General features: G+C 31.1%; 5 protein-coding genes across 5 annotated transcripts; 2 read left to right on the top strand and 3 right to left on the bottom strand.

The window, feature by feature from the left end:
* Positions 1-1079: 1079 nt before the first annotated feature.
* Positions 1080-2402, top strand: PHYBLDRAFT_160799 (hypothetical protein). Its single transcript, XM_018434257.1, has 5 exons — positions 1080-1128; positions 1323-1572; positions 1672-1782; positions 1954-2004; positions 2168-2402. Exons 2-4 carry the CDS (start codon positions 1382-1384, stop codon positions 1982-1984), a joined length of 333 nt encoding a protein of 110 aa, XP_018283614.1. The 5' UTR covers positions 1080-1128; positions 1323-1381; the 3' UTR covers positions 1985-2004; positions 2168-2402.
* A 702-nt stretch (positions 2403-3104) lies between these two features.
* On the top strand, positions 3105-4351 carry PHYBLDRAFT_184109 (hypothetical protein). Its single transcript, XM_018438885.1, has 4 exons — positions 3105-3227; positions 3516-3582; positions 3690-4096; positions 4158-4351. Exons 3-4 carry the CDS (start codon positions 3860-3862, stop codon positions 4260-4262), a joined length of 342 nt encoding a protein of 113 aa, XP_018283613.1. The 5' UTR covers positions 3105-3227; positions 3516-3582; positions 3690-3859; the 3' UTR covers positions 4263-4351.
* Positions 4352-5008: 657 nt separating this feature from the next.
* Positions 5009-5850, bottom strand: PHYBLDRAFT_160797 (hypothetical protein; the record flags this gene model as incomplete). The annotated part of the gene is made up of 2 exons (XM_018434256.1): positions 5462-5850; positions 5009-5375 (listed from the first exon to the last, which is right to left on the bottom strand). Coding segments are annotated over exons 1-2 (238 nt in total), but the record flags the coding sequence as incomplete, so codon positions are not given.
* Positions 5851-6975: 1125 nt separating this feature from the next.
* On the bottom strand, positions 6976-7353 carry PHYBLDRAFT_175958 (hypothetical protein; the record flags this gene model as incomplete). Its single annotated transcript, XM_018437614.1, has 1 exon — positions 6976-7353. One exon carries the CDS (start codon positions 7351-7353, stop codon positions 6976-6978), a length of 378 nt encoding a protein of 125 aa, XP_018283611.1.
* Positions 7354-10072: 2719 nt separating this feature from the next.
* PHYBLDRAFT_160796 (hypothetical protein) lies at positions 10073-11048 on the bottom strand. Its single transcript, XM_018434255.1, has 2 exons — positions 11016-11048; positions 10073-10768 (listed from the first exon to the last, which is right to left on the bottom strand). The coding sequence occupies exon 2, from the start codon at positions 10346-10348 to the stop codon at positions 10136-10138; it is 213 nt and encodes a 70-aa protein (XP_018283610.1). The 5' UTR covers positions 10349-10768; positions 11016-11048; the 3' UTR covers positions 10073-10135.
* Between the last annotated feature and the right edge of the window lie 6104 nt (positions 11049-17152).

The raw sequence follows: 17152 nt of genomic DNA, 5'->3' as shown, positions 1-17152 counted from the left end.
TTTAATCTTTGACAGTCCATGCCGAGAATCAAGGTTGCACTTCAAAAAATAGGGTTAAGGTATACATGCCTTTTTAAGCATTTACTTACTACTAGTTGCTTTATTCAGACTTTATACAGTCGAGACCAAAGATCAAGAGCCCGATTTCCGCATAGATTTACAGGGATACAAGTGGCTTTCTTTACCCATTAACATATTGATAGCTGTTTGAAGCAGTCTTTTTACAGTTCAATTCAACAGTCAAGGTTCAAATCCCCGTCAAAAATCACTGATATACTGCCACTTTTTAGTATTTACTTACTGCCAATTGTGTTTCTTTAGTCTACTCACAGAAAAGGCCAACAATCAAGATGCCACTCTCCTTCTTGGATGTTAGGTATACCAGTATCTTTGGGTATTTACCTATTACCAGCTTTAGTTCGGTAGTCTTTTCACAATTGAGGCCAACACCCAAGATTCCATAGTTCATGCAGGGTTACTGGTATATATACCTCTTTGAGCATTTGCTTGGTGTCTGCTATATTTGTCTAGTCTTTTCATAGTCAAGGCTACTAATTGAGATTCCGCTGCTCATCTAGGGTAAAAGGTATATATGCTTTTTTTTTAATAGTTAATCATTGCTTATTGAAATTGCCTAATAATTTTACAGTCAACGCTGATGATCAAGTTTCTGCTATTCGTCGAGGTAACAGGCGTACACCCTCCTTTGAATATCTTTCTGACATCCATCATATTTATCTAGTCATACCATAGTCCACACCAAGGTTCAAGAGTTTAGTCTCCACCCAGGTTCACAGACATTCAAGTATAATTGTCCTTTTAGGACTGCCGGCTGCTATTGACTATTGCTTTTAATATATAGGTCAAGGGATAAATTTCCTACTCTCAACCATGAGCCACAGGTATCACCGTTTATTTTGAACATTTATTTATTATCGATTACATTTGATTAGTATTTTAAATCCGAGTCCAACGATCAAGCTTCAGCTTTCCGGGAAGGGTTGAAGATATCCATGTATCTTTGATTTTTTTTAATATCGACTGAATTTCTCTGGCGTTTGCACATTCAAGTCCATTGATCAAGTCTTTGGTCATTATCAAGTTTCCACTCAACATTATTGGGTAAAGGTATATAAGATTCTTAGATTACTTTTTTACAGCCAATGTCATTTATCAAGCGTTTTTAGAGTCCTGGTCAACGATCAAGATCCTGCTATTAATTCAACGTCTTAGATATATAAGTGTATTTAAATATTACTTTACTACTGATTCTATCTATTTAATCTTTTTTTTTTCTTTTTCTTTTTTACATTCTATGCTAGCCCTCACGGCTCTAGTCTCCATCAAGGCTTATAGACATACAAGGTTTTTTTATTGGAATATGTTCTTACTATCAGTTTTAATTTTTCTAGTAATTTCACAGTTCATACCAACGATTAGGCGTCCGATTTCCATCCAGGGCTACAGGCATACATCTTTATTACACCATTTACTTACAGCCTGTTTTATATGTCCAGAATCTTCACAGCTCATGTCAACAGTCACGGTTTTGACCTACATCTCCAACCATAGGTATATATATATTTCCGAGAATTTACTTACTATTAGGTGTATTTTTCTAGTGTTTTTACAGGAAAGGCCCACAATTAATATTCCGACATTTTCCTACAGTCATAGACATACAAGTCTCTTTGAGCCTTTAGTTACTTTAAGCTGTATATTCCCATACTTTTTACGGCAAAGACCAGCGATCAAGGTTTCACTCTCCATAAAAATCCTCAGGTATACAAAGCTCTTTAAATATTTTCTTACTATCAATTAGATTATTCTAGTGTTTACACAGTCAAAGCCAAACTATAAAGCCTCTGTTGCCCGTCCAAGTTCTCCAGTATATATATATATATATATATATATATATATATTGAGCATCTACTTACTGGTTGTTGTTTTTAGTTATCTTGACATAGTCAAAACCAACGATTAAGGTTTCACCATACATCCAGGGTATGAGATACACATGTCTCGTTTAGTATTTAGCTATCAACTATTATTTTGTCTAGCTTTTTTTTATATTTTAAGCCAACGATCAAGTTTTGAGTATTTATTCATGATCACAGGTATATATTTCTTTTTGAACATATACTTATTGTTGGCTTTCTTTTTTTAGTCTATTTACCACCAGGGCGAACGATCAATATTCCGCTGCCCATTTTGGGCTATATGTATACATGACTCTTTAAGCAGTTAATACCTGTCGCTTTTATTTGTCTAGTCTTTTAATCGCCAAGTCCAAAATGTATGGCTCTGCTCTACATCATGGGCCGTAGGTATACAAGTCTCTTTGTGAATCTATTCACTGATGGTTATAAATACTTATAATTTCACAGTTGGTGCCAAAGATCATTGTTTAACTCTTATTCATATGTTACAGGTATACATTGTTTAGTTGCCCATTTTTCTTTGAATGATGCTTGTATTTGCTTATTTTTTTTTCTCTTCGTAGTTTAGGTCAATTATCATGGTTCTATTCTTTATTAAGGATTAAAGACATAGGAGGGGTTTTTAAAATTTTCTCACTGAAAATTGTATTTACTAATTTTTTTTACAGCCGATACCAGGTATCAGTATTGCTCTGGGTAGTACTGAAAATGGGCAATGAGATACTGCACGAATCCTGGACCCCCTTGGATGCTCGTCAAAAACAGTTTGTATTCCAACATAATGCACTTTCCTCATACACCTTGTGGCAATCCTGGCACAAAACATATTTATGAACGCTTTTGTTCATGGATGAAAAATCCGTTTTGTGTTTGAGGCCAGAAATGTTCGATGGCAATTGTAAATTCTTCTTGTAAGTTGTCTAGAGCTTATTGATGAACTTTATCAGGATGACAGCGCCTTTGTTGGCCACATAGCGGGGAGCTAACATTACCACAAAAGTAGTAATGATCCTGTGCACTGGGTTCTCAGGCATATCGGGGGGGGGGGGGGGCAAAAGGATCTATTGTAAAAAACCAAAAAAAAAAATCATCTCCCTTTTTTTCAAATTTTTCTTTCTTCCATAGCACAACACCAACCTTCATTAACAAATTCCTCGACCTCCACCTTAACAACATCTTCATTATTGTTTTCTTTGTTTTCATCGCCATTGTCTTTGCTGTTGTGAATCTCCTCATTCGTAACTGGAACATTCTCATCGTCAGACACTGGGGTTCCTTCCCAAGCAAGTAAGTTGGTCTGACCACACTCTTCTTCCGTGGTTCTGGATTGACATGTTTAAATGGCTGTATTTAGAATATGTTACATAATTACGCTCTATTATTTTTATTTAAATAAATATTTCCTACGTTCAACATCAACCTCCATCGAATTTCTTTGGGCAGAAGATTCTGTTAAAACATGTTATTTTTTGAACTACAAAAAAAATAGAATAGAATAGAATAATACTACAAACTGCGTACCACTTTCACATCTTATAGCATCTAATCTTGCTCGTTTGTTATGGCGCTGAGCAGTTCTTCCGGCTACAAAACTATAGACTAGTTCGTTCGGACTACATCCAGCGCAATAGCACTTTTTATTGTAAGGTTGAGGGGTTGAGAACATTGTGTTTTTTGTTAAAAAAATTGAGAAAAAGGAAACAGGTGCTACATGTACTTTATTCACAAAGTCTTTATAATAATAAATAGAATAACTTTTGTTGCTTGTTATATCCGAGCCAATAGAATACAGTAAAGCTGTGTTTTCAACTTGTGAACATGGAAAACTATCCCACATTTACAATTGTTATCAAACAACTGTGCGCATTGTAATTTCCACCCTTTTTTTCAGTGTGATCCGTTCTCAAACACAAGCAGTTATGACAGCTACGCCATTGAATATTGATGAGGGTACCTTCTCGATATCTAACCGTCCAATTGCTAGCATGGTGCAGAGCTACATCCATATGCAGCCTGAAGTAGACTATGTTTTGTCTTCAGTCGTGGAAGAGAAAGCTCGTAGACACCTTTCGTATAAAATTCACAGCGCAAAATCTATGTCGGAAAAGTTAGCTGGGCGTAATCGGTTTTCTCGTTGTCGAACAAGAAAGATAAGAGTAAGTATAATCCACGGTTTTTGTTTAAATAATTTTAACATTTTTTTTTCTTTTTACAAAGGAGTGTCATTTTTTTTATTTAGAATTCCTAATTGTTGATATTATAACACAGATCAAAGAATACTTTAGCAAGTTAAAAGGACGGAGAAATGATCAAAAAGAATAAAGGTCATTAGCTTTTCCAAGTGTCCAGCTATTCCAAGAAACGTCGAACTTTTGAAGAAGAGAAAGGTGCGTGTTGTTGCATGGAATAGCACACCGCATAATAAAAAAAGTACAGAGTATATAGTATTTTATTGATTTTTATTCATTGTTTTGAAAGATGTGGGTTGAATCGATAAAAGATGATGCGGTAGTAATGTCGAGATGGGAAGTAATAAATAAATAGTTATTTTATTTTATTTTACTTTATTTTACAGCCGATTAATGAAATATATATATATATACAAAACAATTATTTAATTATATAACCTTGATTGTTTTATCCACGGTTTTTTTTCGTTGGAAATTGTAATATCGCTCTCTGTAAGTTTATTTTGATAAAAGCTAAGAAAATGGTGGGCATTGGGTATTAAATATACAGGTATTTTGTCTTTCAAACTTTTGATAAAAATAATAAAAATAAAATAACGGTTTTTACTATTCGTTGATAATAGAATTCAATATAATTTTAAATATTTGATAAAGAAGTAATGCTAAAACAAAAGAAAAATAGAGAGATAAATAAAGGCAAACCCTTTCGCAGTCAAAAAAACTCTTACTATAATTATTTATATTAGTAATATAAATCATTCTATTTTTTTTCGTGACTACTTTTCTAGGCAGTGGGATGACTAGGCGCTTTTGGATCCCACCCTGGATGTTGTGCGTAGTCAACGCGAAATACGAATGCAGACGATGCACCGGGATGATGCACGCAATACTCTTCTTAATAAACCCACTCACCCACAAATTCAGACCTTACTCAACTAACGGCTTAATTCTGACAGAATGGCATGTCGCAAATCTTTTTAAAAAACCAAACGTTGACACTTTTGATTCTACCAATCTTGATGACAAGTAAATATGTACTCAATCTGACCAGGGAATTTAGAGATGTCGTCAACTATCCTACCAAAAAAAAACGTAACCCGCACAATTGAGCTGCGATATTTCTTCTGTTCACTAAAAAACTCCTGGCCAAGCAACGAAATATTCTTCATCTTCTGAATGCAAATGTTTACCAGCACATTCTCACCAAGTGAAATACTCCCCACGCCGCAGAAAGAAAAGTATTCTGGTAAGCCTTGACATAGAATTTGAATAGCCATTAAGAGTAATCATACTTCATCGTATTCAAATTTTGTAACTTCAATGGCATGGTAGTTGGTAGCGACGTCTTAGTTCCGATTACATTGTACCATAGGCTGTTGACGACTTGCTGGAACATCGGGAGGTCGAATGGCAATGCAGGAGGATAATCATTAACAATACACTGAAGACACGGTAGATGAGATTCAGATAGCACTTGCGCGACGCCTTAGGAAAATATTATTATACGCAGCAGAAGATTAATGGAATACACAGGAAGAAAAGTGTCAGTGAACGCATTCTCCGGAAAAACGCTCATTACTGTCACCTCTAGACCATTACGGTAGTTTGTCTTAATGTTTTTTTTAACTTATACTTGTGTATCTTAAGGTTATACATCCAAAATGTAAAGACCAGACCAAAGTCAAGCATCAACTCACACAAATGCATATTTGGTGTGCTACTCCTTTTTTTCGTAAATACTCTGACATTATTTCCCAAATTTACCAAGGGGCTGGCCTGCGTAGTCTATATGTAAGTACTTGTTCAATGGACCTTTCAATTTTCGGCATGTCTTGGCAAGATTGGTCTAGTTATTGTAATCACTTTTGGGCAAAAACTCCTTCAACACCACCAGAAAATGCACCAGACACAACGATCGCCACTCACTTGCCTTCATATATAGGAACTAAGGCGTGACTTTTTCGAATAAGACGGTATATTCAGGAGGAAGAGGAATATCATCAGCAAAGCGTTGTATACGAGCAATAACAGCAGCGGAAAAATACAAAGACATTTCAAACACTGGCCATACGGTTCGCTATCACAAGAAATATATTGTGCGTGGGATCAACAATCATGTAAGCGATGCAACTCTGAAAACTGCATGCCGTTCTGCTTCTCCAAATTTTCTCTTTCTACATCTGATTCTGTGCAAAACCACATATTGTCATATATGGAAATCATCTCTTCCGTCCGTGATTCCCAGTTTTCATTGTCACACCCAAAGTAATTAATCTTACTTGATGCAGTAATCACGGAGAAATATCGTTTGAATTTATGGCAGCCATATGTGTTTACATGCCATGTTCTGGGAATCTGGCAGTATCTCTAGCAGCAGATATCTCGGAAGCGACATACATGATAGCAGTATAGACAGTAGTACCATTAGGGAACTTGGTAGTCTTCACAACTATACCACCATAACAGTCTACCATCCCATCAACAAATGTTTCCAGAGAGCTGTCCGTCTAGTCGTCCTCTACTTCCTTTGGACCAGGCATGACATCAACGAGGATAATATTTTCTGGTCTCATGTGGTCTTCCTTGGGGAAATTGCTGATAAGTAAATACAAAGTACCACATGTATATGCCCAGCCTTCAAACAGCTTAAACCAATACACATTCAATGTCAACATGAGAGAATGGGCATGATTTACAAAGGTCTCGTCGGCTTCACCAAGAATATCAGTCTAAATTGCATCATCGTATACGTCCGTCACCGTACTTTCTATTATTTTGCTTGATCCCTAGTGCACGATTTACTAATCGGACCTGACTTTGTGGAAATGTTGTGACAAGATATTTTCTCAGTAAGCTGTAAGGAAATACCATGAGAGGGACTGGATTCTCAATTGTTGGACCGGCATACAGAGAATTACTGTCATAGATAGATGGGGTGGAATGTGCTTCTCGGAGGAACAGTTGGATTGATGATACTCTGGTAAGTATATGACAACACGTTTGATACAGATGGTGTACTTGAAAACGGTTTTTGTCATAAGATCGAATCCAGACATGATTTTCGATACATCAACGGTGACATGTGGATCAGTATCCTTCTCATAGGTAACAAGAAAGTATTGGAATAATTTCAATATTATAGATCCTCCCTGCTTGAACCAAATAAAACACTTAAACGACAACACCGAATAGAACCATAAGTTGAATTGCTTGAGACATGCCATGCATTTTCAAATATAGGCCTACAGAAAGGCAAGTGTTATGATAAGTATCATTATTATCTGTAATATGATTTATGTATATTTCTTTGTTCAATAGGTGCATACCTGAATCCATCGTATCTAAATACTATGACACCGACAATGTCAGCTTCATTCTCATCGTTGGACTCCTCACTTTAATCCGGATAGTTATTGTCAAATGGCGATAGTAGTGTCTCAGTATCATACTCTTCTTCGAATTGAAAAGGTTTGTCTTCTCTCAAAAAAAAAGTATACTATGTGTGGCGGTTTCAGGAAATCTAATAGAAGAAGTACCTTTATCTACAATAATAAAAATAAAATAAAAATATGTTTTATACGATTTTTTTTGGTCTTGCTTATTGAGATATATCAGTCTATTATCAATGTAATTAACTCTACTAAGCTTACGGTCTCTATTAGTAAGAATTACAAATTGAATTCTATATATATCTTTTAACATAATGACAATAAGGGTTTTACTAGCTATCGATGCTTGACAATTCGTGGCAGCAATGCTTTAACTACTATTCAAATAATGTTCAATATAAAAGTACAACACTTGTTGGGTGCCTTTAATATTTTTGAGTAAAATACTTTTGGGTGTAATAATCTTGATTAAAATATCCGTGAGTAAGATTGATTATAAATATTATAAATATTATAAATATCATTATTAATTGTACATCTAGCACACTAATTGTTTGTAAGTTTCGGTCAAGTCTCGACAGTCAATCATTTGATCTTTTTGTTAGAGCAACCCTTTCAAATTCGATATTTAACAAAAAAGGCGTTAGTATATATATATATATATAATATTAATTACCAAAGTACGGAAATACACGATAATCATTATTAAAACACGAGTTTAAAGTAGGCAGGGAAAGTACGCCAAAGTACATCCCTGAGTACGCATTTTACTCTCTCGTAATGATATAGCTCTCGATACCAGTGAGTTTCATTTTATATTACCAACCCAAGATATTATAATGAACGTCACAAGTACTTTGTAACTCTAATGTCTTGAATTCAAAAAATAAAATAAAAAATAAAATAGTAACTACGATAGTACTCGACAGAACCGTGTATATATTTGACAGTATAGAAATACTTATCTTTATTTTTTCTATTAACTTCTTTTATTAACAGCTTCTACTGTATTTAATTTAAGCCAAAAACCAAAAAAAGAGTACTTGTATATGTGATACTCAGAGTCAGATATCCTCGAAGTCTTTAAGAAATTATATTTATACAGTAGAATATTGTTTTTCATGCTAATTAACCATCCATAGTTCTAATTAAAGCAAGATATAGTATCTTTGTTTTCAGAGAGGTTCTTGTAGAGAGCATTAAATGTAATTGCAAAAATATTTATAAAGCAATTAGCAACAAAAGTTTTGCATTTATTGTACAGTTTTTAATGCACCCGAGGTGGTCAATATACTTTACACTTAAGTGGCTGCCGAATAAAAAGAAAAAGAGAAATAAAGACATGCTTCCATACTAATATATCTTACTTGTCATGAAAATAATCAGTTGTGCAAATCATTAGGAATGACGCTACTAAACTTTTCGACTAGTTGGCGGATGGGCATAGATGAGCAATTATTGGTTTTGGTCGTAAATAAATGAATATGGTACATCAAAGGAAACCATTCTGCGCACACACCCGCACCTACGCAAAACAATCGGATCCAGAGCATAATCAAATAACACTGGATTTATACGTTTTTATATTTCTTACCATTTTATCATTTTTCATGAAAATAATTAAACTGCCAACACAAAGCAACTGTCGAAAAAACAAAATAATGTTAGTATAGTTGCATCTAACCAAGACTTATATACCATCACAATCCTCATCGCCCACCTTTATGACAACAATTCCGCTAATATTGAAAGGCAAGTAGTTATTCCTTTCTTTTATATTGCTCATTCACACACACAAACGCCAGCTGTACCAAGATTTAATTTGAGTTGAGTACAATTTTAGACAACCCAATTTTTTTGTCATTCTTTCTTTCTTTCTTTCTAAATTCAGTGCAATAGATCTCTGTTTCCTAAAAAAGGATTAGAGAATACATAGAAGCGCCTGTAGAAACAGATAATTTTTTAACATCAAACAAAATACATAGACTCTTGTGCAGAGTGAAGAAACGCGTGATGAAGGGTACAGCTGCAGTATAGAATAACAATAATGAGAATAGAAAATGGTTGATACCTTTGATGTGCGGGATGAGGCCAAGGTATTTTAGTTGACAATGAACGTGAATGAGAAAATATTTGGGAGTTATTGGAGTCTCACTTTGACCTCCATGTGGTCGATGGTTTTAACCTCTTAAAATACATTACCATTGTTGTATAACTTATTTATTTTTATTACTGTTTTGTAATCGTTCCAAATTCTATCTACACAAAGAATCAAAATGGGGAAAAACATCGTTTAATTGTTGTGGCTCAAAATTTAAATATTATTTATTTATTTATTGAGCTATGTCATACGGGGGATAAGCCAATCGTCTACCTCTCTTGCGATGCGTACTGCCTGTTCATACATATTTTCCCAGGGGTGGAAAAATCTTATACTTTACTTCCTTGTAATTTTATGATTTTCTGGTTCTCTTCCTTTTTAAAAAAAACCGATTGACTTTCTGTGGTGAAACTACTTATTCTTAAGTTCTTTACAAAACAGATTTAACTTATTGTGCCATCACGGATACTATTATCACTCAAAATAAACTCTTTTCACAATAAAAATTCATATTAGTTAAGAATATTGTGTCTTATTTTTTGAACCATTGTAATCACCGTGAATTATCCCAAGCGTATATAATGTATAAAAGCCCTTTATTTGTAAACAAAAACTTGCCCCACCAATAAATTGGCTTTCGTTTCTGATATGTAACGCACCTTTATCATTACTCGATTTAACATGAAATGGAAGCTTTTCTTTTGTACATATGCTTTCTACAATAGCCATAAGTACAGACGCTATTATTACCACCTTTTTCTCATGAGTATTAAACCTTTACAGTAAAAGTATATTTTTCGATCAAGGTATATACCGACAAACGAAAATTAGTTACCATCACTGCACACGCCTACTCTTCTTATTATTTACCGTTTCATATATATATATATCGATTATCCCTATTTTTGCCGATATATACTACAGGGAGCCTAAAAAATATATAAAATAAAAAATCATAATAATGTGGCTTTATCATACAAAGAGAATGCGAGTAATTGTTTTCTAGTTGATACATATCAAAACTTGCTCGTGGTCTTGGTGAAAGCTTGCGCTTTTAACAAATATAATATATTTTTAGAGATGTTCTTAGTAAAATACGTGTGTGCGTACATGTGCGCATGTGTATGATTGTAGTAATTTCAATTGTAACTTTCATGGCAAGTTAATGTGAATATGTATGGTTATTGAAAGAGATGCACACAGAAGAAAAATAAAATAAATAAATAAATAAATAAATAAATAAGAGTATTATTTTTGTTTATTCTGCTTGAAAAAACAACCCCCCGTCCTCATTCCTCAACTGGAATCATTGCACCAATGACTGCATTGAAAATATTTTTTTACAACTTTTCAACCTCTCCACAAAAAATATAAAGAATATCAAATATATATATACCTCTTGTAATTGAGATTATTTGAACAATCTGTCACCTCGGTTAAAGGGCACGCAAGATACCAAAAAATAAATAAATAAATAAAAAATATCGGTTTCAGTCGGCATTTATAATATTATTATTTTTCTTATTTTTTTTTGAGAAATCAATATTTATTCAAAAAATAAAATTCATATAATTCTACTTTTCTCGACTTCTACTGATTGTATTTGTATGCTTCTTGGCTCTATCGATAGCTAATGACGAAGAGTAACTGAAAAGTGGCATTAGAGGCGCATTGTCGGTCTTTAGAATTTTTTCGGAGATTGAATCATGCTACGATTAGATGGCCGCAGGGATTTGGTATAGTGCGAAGGTGGGTAAAAATTAAAATAAATCAAATATTTCCGTCCTAGCCGAATATCATATATATATATATATATATATATTAAAAAAAAATAGAATTTATCTAAAAAAAATTAATATGTTTATTCACAATTTTTTTGAAATACTAATTTATTATAAATATAATAAAAGCATTAAAATAAAATATAAATAAATAAAAAATAAAATAATAAAAAAATAATAATAAAAAATAAGAAAAAAATATAAAAACAAAAAATATATAAAAAAAAAAAATAATAATAATATAAAAAAAAAATTAAAAAAAAAACTAAATGTTGATTTTATACTTCAGCTAAATAGTTTATTTTATATTAATTTTTTTGTTTGCTATAATATAATAAAAAATATACTCTAGAACTATAATATCTCTATTTATATTTCATTTGTTGAGATTTTAACTTTTATAATAGTCTTATTATAACAAGCAATCACAAACCTTCCCTTAATATGTAAACAGACTTTTCCTTTACACCTCTTTAATTTAATAAACAAATTATTAAAAGAAGAAAACTCATAACAGTAGTATTATACAGTTGTTTTAATATAAAAAAAAACTGTCAGACATTATTTTGATAAATTCATACAATCTGAAAATAATTAATCACAATACCTCTTTATGCGCAGTAATATCTTCCTGAGCATTAACCAAAGTATAATGACTTTTCTTTTATTTAAATATAATATAGTAGCTAATGCAGATAATGCGCAGTATTAGTTTAGAAAACTATATATGACAATTCAATTCATATCTATAAAAAGTATCTTTTATCCTATCTTTGATTTTACATCTACTCCTTCATCCCCAATTGGTTTGACCTTTTGACTTTACTATAGTAAAAGGACGACCAACCCAGATTGGGAACAACAAAACGACGCAAAAAAATCGAAATAAAAGAATGCTACCATGTAGGGTCGAACAGGGGTGCTCAGAACCAAAACACAACGCGATAACACTTAAGCTACGCAGCAACATTTAAAAATATTTCATTTAAACAAACATATATCCGTTGCCATTAAACATATATATATATAGAAAGATTATAAAAGAGTTGTGAATATATAAAAAATGAAAGATTAAATATGATTAGAGTATGTAACTTGTATTTAACGAGATGATCAGATATGACTTGGATATTGACAAGTGTGAATATATATAATGTGATAGATCTAATGCTATTGACTAATATCAGAGATAGATAAAATGTTATTAATATATATAAGTAGTAAATCTGATGTTATAAGTTTATATATAAGTTATATTGGTTATTATTCATTTTTATATATAGCAGCTTGATTATGATCAGTCTATATATATATATTAGATTATTTATTATTAGTTTATATATATAGCAAATTAGTAATCATTGATTTATATATATATTAAATTGACTGTTATTAATTTATATATATTGCAAATTGGCTATTATCAGTCTATATATATATTGAATCAGCTGTTATAAGTATATATATATATATCAGATCAGCTATCATCAACTTATATATATAGCATATGAGTTATAATCAGCTTACATATATATTAGATTAGTTATTATCTGCTTATATATATACTATGTTAGCTATGATCAACTTATAGATATATTAAAATGACTATCAATAGTTTATATATATATAGTATATTAGTTTTGTCAGCTTATATAAGTATGTAATTAGCCATTATCAATATATAGATATATTAAATTGATTATCACTAGTTTATATATATATCAGATCAGGTGCTATCAGCTTATATATATATTAAATTGATTATAATCAGTATGTATATATATTGGATCAGTTACAATCAGCTTATATATATATTAAATTATCTAATATCGGCTTGTATATATATCAAATTGACTATAATCAGTTTATATATATATTAGATCAGCTATAATTAGCTTATATATATATATTAGATTGGCTGTCATCCACTTATATATATAGCAGATCAGCTATCATCCACTTATATATATAGCAAATTGGCTGTCATCTACTTATATATATAGCAGATCAGCTATAATCAGCTTATATATATATCAAATTGGCTGTCATCTACTTATATATATAGCAGATCAGCTGTCATCCACTTATATATATATCAAACCGGCTGTCATCCACTTATATATATATCAAACCGACTGTTATCCACTTATATATATATCAAACTGGCTGTCATCCACTTATATATATATCAAACCGACTGTTATCCACTTATATATATATCAAACCGACTGTTATCCACTTATATATATATATCAGATTGACTGTCATCTACTTATATATATAGCAGATCAGCTATCTTCCAGTTATATATATATCAGATCAGCTGTCATCCACTTATATATATATTAGACCAGCTGTCATCCACTTATATATATAGCAGACCAGCTATCATTCACTTATATATATAGCAGATCAGCTGTTATCTACATATATATATAGCAGACTGACTGTCATCCATTTATATATATACCAGATCAGCTGTTATCCACTTATATATATATTAGACCGGCTGTAATCCTCTTATATATATAGCAGACCAGTTATCATCTACTTATATATATAGCAGATCAGCTGTTATCCACATATATATATATAGCAGACTGGCTGTCATCTATTTATATATATACCAGATCAGCTGTCATTTACTTATATATATATCAGACCGGCTGTCATCCACTTATATATATAGCAGACCAGTTATCATCTACTTATATATATAGCAGATCAGCTGTTATCCACATATATATATATAGCAGACTGGCTGTCATCTATTTATATATATACCAGATCAGCTGTCATTTACTTATCTATATATCAGACCGGCTGTCATTCACTTATATATAGCAGATCAGCTATAATCAGCTTATATATATATATCAGATTGGTGGTCAATAGCTTATATATATATTAAATTAGTGGTTATCAGCTTATATATATACTAGATCAGCTGTCAACAGCTTATATATATGCTAGATTGGTGGTTAACAGCTTATATATATGCTAGATTGGCAGTCAACAGCTTATATATATGCCAGATTGGCAGTCAACAGCTTATATATATGTCAGATCGGCAATCAACAGCTTATATATATGCCAGATTAGTGATCAACAGCTTATATATATGTCAGATTGGCAATCAACAGCTTATATATATGTCAGATCGGCAATCAACAGCTTATATATATGCCAGATTAGTGATCAACAGCTTATATATATGTCAGATTGGCGATCAACAGCTTATATATATGTCAGATTAGTGATCAACAGCTTATATATATGCTAGATTGGTGGTTAACAGCTTATATATATGCTAGATTGGCAGTCAACAGCTTATATATATGCCAGATTGGTGGTCAACAGCTTATATATATGCCAGATTGGCGGTCAACAGCTTATATATATGCCAGATTGGCAATCAACAGCTTATATATATGCTAGATCGGCGTTCAACAGCTTATATATATGCCAGATTGGCAATCAACAGCTTATATATATGCCAGATCGGTGATCAACAGCTTATATATATACCAGATTGGCAATTAACAGCTTATATATATGCCAGGTCGGTGATCAACAGCTTATATATATGCCAGATTAGCAAACAACAGCTTATATATATGCCAGATCGGTGATCAACAGCTTATATATATATGAGATCAGCTATAATTCGTTTATATATAGTGTCAATTAGTTGTTCTCAGCTTACATAATCTTGCATAATCTTGCATAATTATATATAGGCACATATAAAAGAATTTAAACATATATAAAAATATACAAAATAAAGTTTGTGTAACATACGTCATTATGCATATTCGCATAATGTAAACAATACAATTGCATTGCTGAAAAAAATTGGTAACTTTTGGCTATACTTGTTATATAACGTGCATAATCATGCATAATCTTGCATAAATGATCTACATAAACAATACAATTGAATTCGTGGGAAAAAATGACAAAGAATAGCTTTTTTCGCAAAAAATTTCCTTTTTTGGTTAGTCTGAATGTACCTAGCGTGAGAAGTCTTGGCATTTTTAGTGTGAGAAGATAGGTTATATAAATAGCAACTATGTAAAAGCTTGGCATAGAAAAACATTTAATCTTAAACTATCAAAAAGCCGTTCCGACAATAATTAAATATATCTCTTCTAATGAAAGTTCAAATTCTTACTAAGTAATAATTTTTTAAAAAATTTTGCCATATAAAAACAATTTAGTCATATCATATAGAAGTATCAAAACATGTAAAGAACAAGTACAAAATTAATAAAAATTAATTTTCATTTTTTTTACTAATTTTCTTATAAAAATCAAAATCTTATTATATAGATCTATAAAAACATATATGAACAAGTCAATTTATTAATATGTATTATATTTATGATATATTCATATTATATATATATATAGAAAGATTATAAAAGAGTTGTGAATATATAAAAAATGAAAGATTAAATATGATTAGAGTATGTAACTTGTATTTAACGAGATGATCAGATATGACTTGGATATTGACAAGTGTGAATATATATAATGTGATAGATCTAATGCTATTGACTAATATCAGAGATAGATAAAATGTTATTAATATATATAAGTAGTAAATCTGATGTTATAAGTTTATATATAAGTTATATTGGTTATTATTCATTTTTATATATAGCAGCTTGATTATGATCAGTCTATATATATATATTAGATTATTTATTATTAGTTTATATATATAGCAAATTAGTAATCATTGATTTATATATATATTAAATTGACTGTTATTAATTTATATATATTGCAAATTGGCTATTATCAGTCTATATATATATTGAATCAGCTGTTATAAGTATATATATATATATCAGATCAGCTATCATCAACTTATATATATAGCATATGAGTTATAATCAGCTTACATATATATTAGATTAGTTATTATCTGCTTATATATATACTATGTTAGCTATGATCAACTTATAGATATATTAAAATGACTATCAATAGTTTATATATATATAGTATATTAGTTTTGTCAGCTTATATAAGTATGTAATTAGCCATTATCAATATATAGATATATTAAATTGATTATCACTAGTTTATATATATATCAGATCAGGTGCTATCAGCTTATATATATATTAAATTGATTATAATCAGTATGTATATATATTGGATCAGTTACAATCAGCTTATATATATATTAAATTATCTAATATCGGCTTGTATATATATCAAATTGACTATAATCAGTTTATATATATATTAGATCAGCTATAATTAGCTTATATATATATATTAGATTGGCTGTCATCCACTTATATATATAGCAGATCAGCTATCATCCACTTATATATATAGCAAATTGGCTGTCATCTACTTATATATATAGCAGATCAGCTATAATCAGCTTATATATATATCAAATTGGCTGTCATCTACTTATATATATAGCAGATCAGCTGTCATCCACTTATATATATATCAAACCGGCTGTCATCCACTTATATATATATCAAACCGACTGTTATCCACTTATATATATATCAAACTGGCTGTCATCCACTTATATATATATCAAACCGACTGTTATCCACTTATATATATATCAAACCGACTGTTATCCACTTATATATATATATCAGATTGACTGTCATCTACTTATATATATAGCAGATCAGCTATCTTCCAGTTATATATATATCAGATCAGCTGTCATCCACTTATATATATATTAGACCAGCTGTCATCCACTTAT

This window comes from Phycomyces blakesleeanus, assembly GCF_001638985.1.
Source record: "Phycomyces blakesleeanus NRRL 1555(-) unplaced genomic scaffold PHYBLscaffold_43, whole genome shotgun sequence".
Classification (NCBI taxonomy): Eukaryota; Fungi; Mucoromycota; class Mucoromycetes; order Mucorales; family Phycomycetaceae; genus Phycomyces; species Phycomyces blakesleeanus.
Note: the sequence above shows the minus strand (reverse complement) of the source record. Positions and strands in the feature narration are given on the sequence as shown.